This window comes from Callorhinchus milii, unplaced genomic scaffold (genome assembly GCF_018977255.1).
Source record: "Callorhinchus milii isolate IMCB2004 unplaced genomic scaffold, IMCB_Cmil_1.0 Scaffold1, whole genome shotgun sequence".
Classification (NCBI taxonomy): domain Eukaryota; kingdom Metazoa; phylum Chordata; class Chondrichthyes; order Chimaeriformes; family Callorhinchidae; genus Callorhinchus; species Callorhinchus milii.
The window spans coordinates 105279235-105294119 of NW_024704742.1; the positions used below are offsets into that span (position 1 = coordinate 105279235).

The 14885-nt window shown below is 40.0% G+C and overlaps 1 protein-coding gene across 4 annotated transcripts in view; it reads left to right on the forward strand.

Annotated features, from left to right (window-relative positions):
• Window positions 1-14885, forward strand: part of fbxl17 (F-box and leucine-rich repeat protein 17) — a 426982-nt gene that overhangs the window by 35492 nt on the left and 376605 nt on the right. For all 4 annotated transcript variants that reach the window (XM_042334038.1, XM_042334042.1, XM_042334045.1 and 1 more), the window contains one exon: window positions 5348-5479. In XM_042334038.1, coding sequence (XP_042189972.1) covers window positions 5348-5479 — 132 coding nt within the window. The remainder of the gene's footprint in view (window positions 1-5347; window positions 5480-14885) is intronic.

Sequence of the window (14885 nt, forward strand, 5' to 3'; positions counted from 1 at the left end):
CCTGTGTCCTCTCGCGTGCGAGGTGAGCAGGATAACCACTATGCTATGGGTCTCCAGCAAAATAGAACTGCGAGGATGAATACAAGCTGCAGGCTCTTTCTACATACTGTTTTCTTTGGACTTTGAATCATTGGATTTATGATGAACGAGTGGTCACGATTGCAATTTCAGCACTTCTGTTGGAAAATCCACTTACGCTCACTTTTGATTTAAACATATTCCTGATACTAAAGTAAACTGAGTTTCCGCACTACAAATGTATTAGATTTGAAAACTTCATGAGATTCCCACCATGCAGTTTTGGGAGTTAAATGAAATCTTTCAGGAATCTGCACGCCTGACAGGCAGTATGCTGACATTTCTGAATTGAATTTGTGCAGTTCCGCATCAAGGGCCTTCATTTTTCTCAGGTCTTTTGGCCTAACTTTCTGAGCCAAATTATCGAGCTACGGTACTTAAATTAGGACTCCTGGGAGAGGGAGTGGGCAGTGGGCGAATAATTCTCTACTTGTTTGTGTATTCACAGACCTTGAAGTTGGTATGTGTAATATTCTGCAATAATATGGGCAGAATGCATTATTTGTAAATTTTACAATTTCAGCTTCCTAATAAAGGTATTAAGAAACTGAAGTTGGTGGTATTTCATAAACCAGTGAGTCCCATGTTTGGAAATACCAAAAACAAATTAATATTTGCCAGTTTGCTGTTGGATCAACCTGCCCATGCATAGCTTTTTTTATGAATAGGTGTCTGGTTAGAAGCAACCGTTTTGGTGCTTTTTTTATTTAATGGGGGTGGGGTGGCTTGTGTTGGGCCACTGTTCCATGGACTCTGTCCACCATCTATCACCTCATTCAGGTGGCAATTCTAAGCGTGTGAGCCGAGATAGCCAATGATGAAAGGCTGTTGGATGATGGAAGGAATATGTCAGGCCTAAATTCCAAGCAGATGGACTTTCAGCAGGAATCATTGGATAGCAACCCAAAGCTGCAATTGCGCCTGTTCTTCTCTTCCCATCCTCCCTTCTCCCCGCCCCGCTGCCAATTTATTTTTATCTGTACATTTTATTGAATGTTTTGATGTTTCCTTTTCTTTCGTTCATCTCCTCCTTTCTTTGCAAACAAGCAGTTACAAATTTCTCTTGTCATTTCTCTTTTGTTTTGTTGCAGCCCTCCCCTGAGACCACCTGCTTTTCCAGGTTGGTGTCTAGCAGTGCAGACAGTGTTTGTGTGTGATTGATGCAGTCTCCCTGCAGCTACGCTCATTATCAGTTTCTGTGCAGGCTGCTTTCCGTACTGCACTTTTTATCCCTCATTCGTGTGATAAATGGGTTCAGGACCTGCACACAGGTCACAAGTGGTACAGTACTGCAACTCTAAGATCAGGATGGGTTGATTTGTAATTGAAGAGACTGTTGCTTCACTTCAGGATAGGTAGTTTCGGGAGGTAAATTGTGCTGTATTTTCACTTGCATAACCTTTTAAAATTGATTGCTTGCTTCATAAATTTAGGAAGTGGAACCTAATGTCCCGGTAAATAGTATTTCGTGATGTAACTGAGCACTATTTATTAGTGATCCCTGCACTATATTTTCTAAAAGAAAAAAGCAAACCATTATTTTGTTTGAAAGGCTACACGAGCAAAATAAAGCAGCATAATTCATGGCTTTTCCCTACAGTGCTCAGAGGTGGTACTGGAATTTCTAACACTGAATTCGATGCATCGGGAGCTGGGAGATACAGTTCATGCTCGTAGATACATTTATTAACAGAGCTGCTTCTGAACATGAGGTGAGGACGAGATGGATACGTGTTTGAAAAGGTTAAATAATGTCAGTGGGGGAAACTGCTGAAAGATCAGAGAGTTTATCTTGCAACCAAAGCAATTCTTGTGATGAAGTTCCTGAGAAGCAGGTTTTTAAGAAGTACCTGAACAGTACCCAGGAAAGTACAACCAGTGTTGAAGGTTGGAGAGGCTGTTAGTCTCCCAGCACAGTGGTTAGAGAACTTGCCTCGCAAACAAGTAGACTCGGGTTCAATTCCCGGGCAGGACGAAACCTTAGGCAAGTTTTCTCATTCCCCTCGCCTCTGTTTACCTAGCAGTAAATAGGAACCTGATTGTTAGTCGATTGGGGGATTGCTTTCTGGGGATAATAATCTCTCTTAAAGAACATAAAAAAATGGTTTACTCAATCACGACTGTGGGACACTGTTGTGCGCGATTGGCTGCCATGTTTCTCCCACAAAAACACAATCAATTAATTTGACAATATATTCTGTGAAGCGCTTTGAGACGTCAATGATGTGATGAGGCGCTATATCAAATGCAAGGATTATTAGAAGTAGAAGGAGCAAGTGCTTGCATTAAAACATAACAAGATTTCTGTGTCAATTCCAGTATTTTTGTGTGACCTTCCTGAATTAAAGCACTGAGTCAGCATTTGCACCATTTCATCCTGCCCCTGTTTTTGTTCTTTGAGTTATTGCGTATTTTTTCTTTGCACCACGACTGGAGAGTGAGAAAGTGACGACTGTTCTATCGTCTGACCTATCTGTGCTCCTGTGTAACGGCAGATGCTTTCTCTTGATTTTTTAATGCACTTTTTTGCTTTTCACTCAAATAATCCAGTCTCCTCTGATCCACTCGAACACAACCATGTGCTTCAGCAACTAAGAGCAATGCAGACATTGTGACCATTTTTTCCTGAAGGCATTGGTAATTTGCCTGGGTTCTGGTGCTACAGGTGCTGGGTTCCTTCTGGTATTTCATCCAATCAGCCATTGTTCGTGTGTGAGATTTGACTGTAATTATTGATGGGTTATTTCAATCAAGGAGGGTGGGCCATCACAGCTGAGTCTGATCCATCTCTTTACTCGTGAGGAAGATTGAGTATATTGCATATCTATACTCCCGACACCAACCACTGAGGACAACTTTAGCGTTCTGACTGCACTCTGGCTGAAGTGAACTAACAGTATAGACTGGAACTTGAACCTTTCCTGGTTTGTATCACACAGTTACAATACAAATTACATTTACATAGCGCCTTTCACGTTGGGAGGACGCCTCAAAGCCCTTACCAATTGACAGAGCTTCACAAAAGCAGTATGCAGCACGAAAGTTCATATTTTCCCAACTCCAGTGCAATTTGTTCTGTTTTTCCCCCCTCCCCCAGCTTAGCCTTGATACTATACATTTTGTATATTTGTGGGACATTGCTCTGTGCAATTTGGCTACCACATTCACTTACAAAACACACCGTCACTACACTTCACAGTGAATACAGTGAAGTGCTTTGAGACGTACATCCTCTTAAAGTGAAAGGCGCTATATCAAATGCAATGATTATTATTATGCTCCTTTATCCAGTTGGACCCTTCACCATTACCCATGGTTTATTGATTACTTCATTGACCTATTTCATGTCCTATTTATTCATAAACCATGCTACTTACTCTGCAGCTACTGCACTTAGTTTTTCAGCCATGTGCGTTCTCTTCAATACTCACTCTTTTGGTTGTAATTGACTGCACTGACACATCTGTTTGATTGATTTGTGTTTGTTCCTTCTGGCTATTTTGGATCTTGTTCGTGACCTATTACTTGAGCCCAGTGAACTAGCCACCAGGCTCGAATCCACGCAGATATTTTAAATGCAGGTTATCACATTTCAAAAATTACTTTTGGCTGATGCTCAGATTGTGAGTTTTAAATAAAAAAACACGAGTGGAGCATTACCTGCGGTGCTACATAGCCTTACAGTGCAGGTAGGTTGTTCTTGGTTGGAACAGCTTTTCTGAAACCAAAATACTACCTTCTGAATTTTGAACATAGTGCTGCTAGAATGAAGATTAACTGCTGTGCACCTTTCCATTTTCAATGCTACTTTACACCATTAAAACACAAAAACAGCACTGTGATTTGCTGCATGTGCAAAGATCTTTAAAATAAATATTTTGAACAAACTTCTCTTTATTTTTGGCTGTAGTAGACACCGGTTAAACACTGGACTTTGGGACACTGGATTCTGGTTGAACTCCTGCATGTCCAGGACACTGTTTAGCCACCTTGTCACTAGATTAAGATTGGTTTGGATGAAAAAAGCGCTTCTGCTCATTTAATCTCATCCTTCTAGGACACCCACCCTACCATTTTCCAATCACAGCATCAAGCTGTTTTCTTAAAGTTTCCAGTGACCTGGCCTCAATCACCTTTTATGGCCACTCATTGTAGTGTTCTCAACCAAGCACTAACGCAAGTGAAAGGTTTGTTCTAGCAAAGAGGAGTGATAGTCAGAACCTGTAATACATTTCAAAAGGAGGATGTCTTAAAGTGCTTTGATATGCCCTCCTGATGCGAAAAGTGCAATATAAATATATATTGTGTTGTAATACTATGAATGTATTTTAAAATTTGGTCAGATGTTGGTTTGTGAAATACTGTAAATGAAGCTCTCTAATAAGGTCGGCAAATGTACTGAGATATTTTGACCACATTAGCAGTATCTAGTAAGTTTGATTTACTCCTGTATATAATAAAACAGTGAAATGAAGAAGACTGTAAAAAATCTGGCCATCAATGGGATGGCCTTTACCATTTAGACCTTTTGGTCTGTGTACTGAACTGTACTCTGAACAGCTGTGTGTTGTACTGTAGGTGGTTGAGAATTAGGACGAAATATTGAACTTCAGCTGACTTTACCGGAATCTGTCCATTTGTGAAATTTTGCAAAATAGTAGCGGTTATAAGCAACCCCATGGTCAGAAAGGAGAAGAAAATTGAAGCTGTGATTCCTTTCATGCTCACTGAAAATATAAATGAATATTCATTCATATAAACTGCTCACAGCACCACCATTGTATTATGGAGCGAAATTCTATCCGTCATAATCAGATCTAGAGGAAATGAGATACTCATCTGCTTGTGGAAAATGGGTGATAGAAACTGTACTCTGTTTTTCACCATTGGTTATCAATTTAACTTCACTGTTGTATTCAGTGAATGTAACTCACCAGTGTGTGGAGGTTGCACATAGTTGGTCAGGATGGCTATTTTATCCCTACCATGTTTATGAAACTGTTTAATCCATGTTGTACGCATTGGAGAACCCTTCAGATAGCTAAATTCATATATTTTTGAAATCAGAGGAAGATTTTGGCGTGAGGATTGTGAAATTCAATGGTAGACATTTTAAATCATGAGTGAAACAGTGGCACGTGTATTGATAGTTTTCTTAAACCACTTTATTAGTTTTCCATAGATTGGCATCTTTATCATTGCCCCTTGTTGTAGAGTTTGAAAAACTTACTTGCAGAAGTTTATTCTCATGTATTTTTGGTCGTTACAGTTGGGAGAAAACTGCCCAGACGTCATGGATATTCACTTCGGCCAATGCTACAAGATCACAGATGAAGGAATGGTTGCTCTAGCAAAAGGCTGCCGGAGGCTGCAGAAAATCTACATGCAGGAAAACAAATTGGTAGGTCAGATATAAAGCAAATGGGAAATTGGCTGAGCACAGTGCCTTGGTGCTGAGGGATAACCTCCAAATATATTCTGGAGGAATATTTTTATATTTACAGTTAATAATCCAGTTAATTCAATGCTTTTTTATGAAATAATTAATATTTTTTGGATAAAGCTAATGATTTTGGCTATGATGGTGTTTTGGTGGTTTGCTTCTTTATCATAGTATATGTCCCGATTGTACAGTGTTAGGAACCAGGCACTCCTTAAGAGATGATCATGATTCTTGTTTATTTCATTAACAGGAAAGCTTATTTGCAAGTACTTTGCACAACCAGTCACATTGTATTAAGGATGCACATTTGGACTATTTTATGTTTCATTCCTACATGCAATTTGGGCCCAGAGTCCACAGAGTTTTCAATTTGTACTTATCCATTCGGAGAGGTAACAGATGAGCATTAAATATGCCAGTTGATTTACTTCTCAGGCTTAAAGTAACTGCATAAAATAATGTCCTATTTCATGGACCGATTCTTACAAGTGAGATGAAAACTTTGGCCTGCTTGAATGAAAAATTACCTGCTGCCAAGTATGTGGATGTGTTGCCCATGGAGCCATGAAATGATTTTCAAAACTGGGAGCTGAAGCACTGATGATGATTTTTAGAATTCTTTTCTTGCACCTATAATCCTTATACAACAATAATGTTACAAAAGCCACCTGTATGACCAGGTGAGTGCGGTTTTGTTTCAGCTTTCTGTCTGCTTTGCATTTAAACAATGTTACTCTGACCTGAGCTTCCACCGCGAGACCTCTTCAAGGTACAGTGGGAATGTTTGGAGTTCTGCAGATTTCTGCCGTAAATGCTAGCAGATTGAGGAGCTGAACTTCTTTGAGACTCAAATGGCCTATTTTTTGGCATTGTTTGGTGAGGGATGAAAGTGCAAATAGCCTTAAAAAATTGCTAATGGAGTATTCTGAAATTGAAGGGCAATCTGGTTGCTGTTCAATAACTGAAGTTCTATCTGATGTTATCACTTGTCATGTAGATCACTGTTAGTAGTTTATTTAAATTAATAGCGAGCAACTTTAAATTGCTGAATAGTTATTTTGATAATTAGCAGTTTACTTGCTCAATAACTAATTCTCATTCTTAATGTGCGATTTAAATTTGAAGCTTTTAACTGTTGATTCATTTCAATGAATGAAAAGTGGAGGTGTTTATTGCAGAATACTCTGGTATTGAAATTTCTCCTTTTAACAGATCAAAAACTGCGAAATACTGGGCAGAGTTGCATGACGTTAACATGTTGTATTATATGCCGCATTAACTATGCTGCTTCACTTGTGAGAATGTATAGCAGATGTGAATGTGGGTGCCAAAGGACGTCTTTTATCCTAAATGGGAAATGATAAAGGCGTCTGGTCAAAGTCACTTGTAGGTTATAGATATCATCTGATTTGTGAGGGGGACTTGTATTACACTGATGTCTGCCAAGTACGTGAATAATAAATAATGGTGAATGTGATATTGATTTTTTTACTTCATAAGTGAGTTACGGGAGTCTTTCAAAGAAAATAAACAGCCATACAAACAACTTATCTTTTATTCAGTTGTAATACATCTGGAGTCCTGTAGCTCAGTGGTTAGAGCACTCGCTTTGCAAGTGAGAGACCTGAGTTCAATTCCAGGCAGAGGGCGAAACCTTGGGCATGTTTCCTTACTCCACACGCCTAATAATAATCCCTCCAAAAACAAAAACAATAATAAATTGGTCATTTTCAATCTACGACTGTTTGTGGGACATTGCTGTGCGCAATTTGGCTGCCGCGTTCGCCCACAAATATACAGTCAATTCACTTTACAGTGTGTTCTGTGAAGCGCTTTGGGACGTCCTCCCGACGTGAAAAGCGCTATATCAAATGCAAGGATTATTATTATTATTATTATTATCTGAAGTTAGTGGCAAAATCAATTTTTAATTCCTATGGAATGAATTTTTATTCTGGCTCCATCATTCTTTTAGTGAACAATTGCTATTTCTGTGAGTAATGTAAATGCTTTATTAGCACTGCAACATCTGGATCTAGTTCAGCCTTTTTCTGCGCAAAGCGTGGATACATGGTTTCCTGAACCAACAAATCGAAGCTCACTAAATACTGCTGTAATTCATCGGGACTGTCGAGTCTGAAAATGAATGAAATATCTGTGTATATGGTTTTATCTGGACTCAGTGTGGTCATCAATCACAGTGGCTGGTGGCAGGTAGAGATGAAATGAAGTGGTATGAATCGCTGGCATTCTCTTTGGAGCCTGGGAAGGCGAAGCAGGCCTGAAATTCAACCTCATCTATGACCGTTTTGTCTCAAATTGTAAGATCACACAGCATTGTGGAAAAATGTTAAATTCAGTGTAACTTTGGAAGCTAGCTTATTTTGGGAGGAAAATCTGGCTTCCAAATTTAGACTGGATCGATGAATTTTTTGGACCGTCTTAAATTTTAAGGCAAAGTGATTTTTACAGGCTCAGACTAGGTGGTGTTTCAGGCAGTGCTGTGTGATAGACATTGAGACGACCGATTTTAAAAGTAATTCAATGTGCTGTAATCTGGAGACTTGAACCTTTCACTCTTTGTATGGATGGATGTATGTTACACGGAGAATCTGTCTGGAGGGATTCTATTGATTTTTAGTTGGATGCTTTGGATCAGTCAAAGTCGATCTGGAATTTCGCAACTCTAATGATGTTTAGTACTGGTTATATATTTCTGCATCTTCACCTGTACTAACATTTTTCAGGGTTGGGTGGCCTCGGGCAAGCTTGAAAATCAATGCAGCCACTTCTCCTTTCTTAAGTCCTGGATGAGGGCAAATTTCCTACAGTTGAATGTGAACAAGACTGAGGCCCTCCTGATTGGCTCGCGCCAGTGCCTCAGCACCTCAGGCTCTGGCATCATCAACCTCCATGGTTGACCACTGCAACTCACCAGCCAGTCAGGAGCCTGGGTGTCTTGTTCGACCCTCAACTGTCTTTCCTCCCCCACATTCAAGCCATGACCCGCTCTGCCTTCCCTCACCTCCGTAACATCAACCGACTTACCCTTCAGGCCCCTGAAACTCTTGTTCATGCCTTCATCACCTCCAGGCTCGACTATGCAAACTCCCTGCTTGTCAGCCTTCCCAACTCCTCCCTCCACAGGCTGCAGATAATCCAGAACTCTGCAGCTCGTGTCCTCTCCCGCACCAAACTCCGTGACCCCATCTCCCCCATTCTCGTCCGACTCCATTGGTTCCCTATCCTTCAGAGGATCCAGTTCAAGATCCTGGTCCTCACCTTCAAAGTCCTCCATGGCTTCGCCCCACCCTACCTCTGGGACCTCCTAACCTGTACCAACCTGCCCGCTCCCTCCGCTCAGCCGGCTCCAGCCTGCTCCACGTCCCCCGACCCACCCGGCTCACTATTGGCGGGAGAGCCTTCCGCCACTCTGACCCCAACTTCTGGAAATCCAACCCCCAATCACTCCTTGCCTTGCCTCCTCCTTAGACTCCTTCAAGTCCCGCCTCAAGACTACTACCTAAAGGACTATTATGACTTTGCTTACTACCCCAGAAGGAATAGTTTTGAACAGAATTTGCTCTCTCTCGATTTGCTTTCCCTTTTCATAATTTTTATCTGGTCAAAATGAAATCAACTATTTGCTTTGGTCAGTTGACATTTTATGTTAGTTGTTTTGGAGAAAAGGACAACATTGATTATTTGGTGATTTTTTTTGATGATTTGAGTTTCTCAATATTCGCAGTCCAACCCTATTACAAGAAGACTTGTTAGAGTGCAATTGTTTGTGTATTGCTGGTAGGCTGTGGACTACACTATACTGTGTACATTTCCAGTGCTGACTGACTGGCTTCCTGCACATATGACAGCACATTAGGTCAGCGTGACTTCTGTCATGAACCCTGAAATATTCGCGAGAGTGGTTGTGGCTTATCAGCCAGCTTCCTGCATAGGTGTGTTGTATCATAATAATAATCCTTGCATTTGATATATCGTCTTGTCACTTCTTTGAGATGTTTCAAAGCGCTTCACAGAATATACTGTAAAGTGAATTGAACCTAGAAGTCAGCACTACGGCCATTCTTGTTTAATAGACCCTTCCTTAACAGGGTGGTGGGGTCTATGGACTCCTACCACTGTTAAAAATGTTGTTGTAACCGCAATTCACAATTGTAGAAAACAATTTTCCATTCACTTAAATAGTGCCATAAGAGTTTGAGGAAGGGAAAGAAGACTAGGTAGACGGGCTAAGCTATTTGTCAGTTCAGAAAATGCTATATTATCTGAAGATCAGCTAGGTCAAAATGCCTAGAAAACAAAGCATCAAATCTCCACGTGACAAAAACTGTTGCATTTCACATTCTGGCTGAGAACTCGTTATCCACTTTGGTTGGGGAGTTTGAATGACAGGATCGGACGTCCAGGACCATAACCCTGGAGCTGCATTGTTGGGTCGTCTGTTCTTGCAGTTTTAAATCAAATGTTTCTACTCAAAGTCCTGACTTGAATTTCTTCTACGAAAGTAGTGTTTATTAGGCATGTCAGATTGTCAAGAAAACTTAGGTCTCTTATTGTGTTTAACAGAGCAAGCATCAGTGGTTCTCACAAGGAAAATTTGTTGATTGAACATGTAGAAAATGTGTTTCTAAAGATTGAGGAAAACTGACAACACATGTGGGCAACTTTTTTGATCTGCAATTGTGTTTTTCCGTGGATAACCTCCCTGCAAAGTGGAAGGTCAAAGCTACCATTTCTTGATTTTTATTCTGTATTTTGACGCAAAAGCTGAGCACTGTGTTTACCAGAAGAGGGAGCATGAGCATCAGCAAACCACAAGCCAGCAGCTGCTGGTGGACAGTGTTCTTAAAAAGACTTGGAACCCACAGCTAAAATATGAAATTGCAATGCATCGTGAATGAGATATTAATATTAAAATGTGTATCCTCTTAGATGCAATACATACCTGAGTTGTTTACCTGTTTTTCATGATGCTGTTGTCTGTGTCGTGCTGTATATTAAAAATTCCATGAATAATTAATTTAAAAAAAACTTTTTATGTAAAATCATAGAGAGGTTGAAAATGTGTTGCTGTGTATGAAGTGCTGTGAATCGTGGTTTACAAATTACTACTACTCAGCCACGATATCGCCATCTGGCAAAGGCTGTTTTCTGACCAGATTTTTATTTTCCATCCTTCTATTTTACTGTTCGGAACTTTTCCCAATTCATCTTAAAATACTTTATAGCGAGAACAATGAATCATAGTAATAATGATCTTTGCTTTTGATATAGCACCTTTCATATCGGGAGGATATCTCAAAGTGCTTCATAGGATTTGCTGTAAAGCTGTGAGCACTTACACGTAGTTTGAGTAGACTATTTAATAGAAGCAGATTGTCAGAAAATTTAAGAGGGAATAAGATGGTGACTTTTTTTTGAGGTGTATGAGACTTGTCCATGATGATTCATATTTTAATTTTATTTCCTTTGGGACAGGACGGATGATTGTATGTTGTTACATTTCCTGTCGCACATTCCAGCTGTTAATTACCTGCTCAATAAAGAAATACTTCTTGGTGTCTATCCTAAACTTACCCAGCATATCCCCGAAACTTATCATCTTCATTTTATTTTCTCTTTTCCATTTAGGAACTTCTATACCTCTTCTATATAACTTCCTTTATATAATGTCCTCTGATGCTACTTTTGTTTGGCTGACAACTCCCAGTTTATCTAGCTGTACAATAAAAGATCATCTGTCTAATTCTAGGGATCTGACTAGCCCTCGGTACAGATTTAAGACAACTTCTTCAGATTTGACCTCACTTGATTTTGTAATGAGCCTGGAACCCTTTTGTATTTTTGTTGCTGTCTTATTCTGTTTGGACGTGGTAATTAATTATCATAAGATGTTACACCATTCAACCAGGCAATTCGGCTCTTCGAACCTGTGCTTGTCTGTAATCCCACTTTCCTGCTTCCTCACCAAAATCCTTCAATATTCCTCCTTTTCAAATAACTAATTCCTTTTTTTAAAAAAAAAAGTGCTTGGGTCTCTTCAACAACTGTTTGTGGCAGAGAATTCAAATTCCAACCATCCTTTGTGAAGACTTTTTTTCTAATTTCCCCCTATGATCCTTTTTGTCATTATCTTAAATTTATGTCCCCTCATCTCCGATTCAAATTAGAGCAGGTTGTTTGGCCGTGGTAAGTCTTTGTGGTAAAAGCCATACCTGCTCCAACTCGAATACCATATCTGGTGCTGGTCACACACAGAGAGTGGGAGGAGCAGTAGATTGTGTCATCCCTGACACTACCCCAACTATGGAGGCACTGACGAGTGATTGAACTTGCTAATGGCTAAATACATGAGGTTGTGCATTTTCACGTGGAGCCACTCAGGGGAGTAAATGTGTATATTTTTAATGATTAAGCTACACAGTACCAGTTAATTATCCGGTAGCAAGCACAGTCACTATTGTTCATATTCCCAGTGTAGGAAGAAATGGAATGGGTTTGAGGACTGTTTGCAAATTCTGCAGCACAAAGCGTGTCTAGCAAGAAGTGGTTTCCATTATTAACGTTGTTGGACAGTTGTGTTAATTGCCCTCTCTTACAAGTACTAACATTATTTTTCTGGATTTTTTCTCAGAACAGCTTTAATTGGGTAATTACTTTTGATGGATTCCAAGAGGTAGCACTTAGTGGCGCCATGAACTCGTTAGAAAATCTCTGGTCATTACTAGTTTTTATTAAAATAATTGATAAATCACTTAGTTTCTAAATAAGACCTAACTCCTACACAGTCCTGGCAAGTTTATAATGTAATAATAATAATCCTTGCATTTTATATGGTGCCTTTTATCACTTTGTTGCGATGTCTCAAAGTGTTACACAGGATTTTACTGTGAAATGAGTGTCTGTATTTGTAGTAATAATAATCATTGTGTTTGATTTAGTGCCTTATCACGTCGTTGAGACGTTTAAAAGTGTTTCACAGGATACACTGCATAGTGGTTTTGCCTGTGTGTTTTGTGGGTGAAACGTGGCAGCTAGTTTGCGCAGAACAATATCCCACAAACATCTGTGACTAAGAATGACCAATTTTATTTGGGGATATTGGCCAGGACAACAGAACCACTCCCTTCTCTTTTCGAATAGTGCCACGAGATGTTTAACGTCCACCTGAACAGGCAGACGGGACCTCGGTTTAACATTACGTCCAAAGGACGGCACCTCCAACAATGCATCACCCCTCCAGCACTGCATTGAAGTGTTAGCTTAGACTGTGTAATTCCAAGGCCCGGAGCGAGTCTCGAACCCACAACCTTCTGACACAGAGGCAAGAGTGCACTGCACCAAACCGATATACAAGGCAGACAAGTTGCGCACTGCGATGTCTCGCAAATAGCCACAAAGCGAGGTAACATTTTTTATTTTGGGAGATTGTTGGCCAGGATATAAAGAGAAACTTCCTGCTCTTTTCGAACAGTGTCACAGAATCTTTCACTTCCACCTGAACAGGCATACGGGACCGCTGTTTAATGTCTCATCGAATGATGGCTCGTGACAATGCAGCACGCCCCCAGCACTGCATTGGAATGTCAGCCGAAACTATTAGTTTGAAGTCCTGATGAGGGGCTTAAGCCCACAACCTTCTGACTCAAAGGGGAGAATGCTGTACTGCTGAGCCAGGCTGTCACAAGTATTCCACCAATGCATTGTTCACTGGACTGTCAGTAATCTGCTCTACAGAATAATTCTCGATTCCCAAAATGGCAGGTTGCAACTCTTGACCATTCTATCTAATAATAATAATATTCCTTGTATTTGATATAGCGCCTTGTCACATCTTCGAGACGTCTCAAAGCGCTTCACAGAATATACTGTAAAGTGAATAGACTATATTTTTGTGGGCAAAACGCGGCAGCCAATTGCACACAGTAGTGCCCCACAAACAGTCGTGCGTTGAGTAAATAAAATTATTATTATTTGTTTTTGAAGGAATTATTACCCCTGGAAAATCTGTGAAGTATGAATGGGAGGTGTTGTATAAATTAGATGTAAAACATATGATTGTTGTTAGATGTGAATCGTGATTCCAATTGGAAAACACCTGAAGGGGTGAAGGCCCAGTGAGAAGATTGAGGAGGGGAGAGAGAGAGAGAGGAGGCTGTGAATGAGAATCTAGTTGAAACTTTTTCAAGTTCGGAGTAGAAAGTGTTGATTATCTTATTTGAGAGATGTCACACAACAGGAGGGAAGGCACGTCTCCAAAGAATGGAAAGAAAAAAAAATGGAGGAATTCATTCACTCACTTTGGGTGAAATCGATACATTTGATTTGAAAATCCTGTGCACGCTTTGCATGCTTTGGATTGACTGTTGAACATGTGGCTAGAATTGCATTAGGGTATCATGAAACAAACAAGGTTTGCTATTTACCGAAGAATCTGGGAATAGGGGAAGAGCATTTAGCGATTACATTTTAGCCCATTGAGTCCGCTCCACCACAGATAATCACATTGAACTACGACCTCTCCAAATCTCACTTCCCTGCCTTCTCTCCTTTAATATTTCAGCTTTCCCAATTATCTACCCATCTCTTTCTCGAGTCCCTCTAATGGTTGTTCAGTTATTTTCAGTAACTTGCAAACACACAAAATCCAGAATCACTGTTTAAATCAGTATGATGCCTGATACTGGGCTAAAAAAGGAACTTGTCAAAAAGTGGAATGAAATGGGCCCCAATCAGTGAATAAGAATAACATACAGACTGGTTTCAAGGAAAAATGCATCTAAAGGTTCAGGTAGCACTGTTTGTTTTAAAAAAACACTCTTGTGATTTATGTTGTATGTTTCTGCCATGCAGTGTGCTCCAGCATGTGTGGTGCCCTGAAATGACCAGAAGAGCATTGCCAGCTATAGACCTTGTATTGTAAGCATAATTTTAAAAAAAATCAAAAGCAAAAGAGAAGATTTTGAATCTTGTTGACTTTGCAAAATGTGGTTAATAGATAAATCTGACAATTAACTGTTATACATGAAAAGTATGAAATATTAATCAGGCATTTGCATCTGCTAATGAAATGTGAATGAAGCTTGTTAGTGTAGGATCAGGTCCTGTCGCTGGATGAAAGTTGCCAGTAAATTTTTTATTGACTCAAAGTCAAAGATCATTACTCCACTGAGAAAACAGTTGTCAGGGCTTGGGTATTTGCTTGGGTATTCACAGACTTGAAAGGCTTCACAGCAGTAGCCAGACCATGTTTGGCTTAAGACATGGTACTCTTGACCAGGAAATTGTTGTGTTCCGTTCATGATGAATTCTCAAAGGAGATATCTGTCAGGTTCAATTCCGC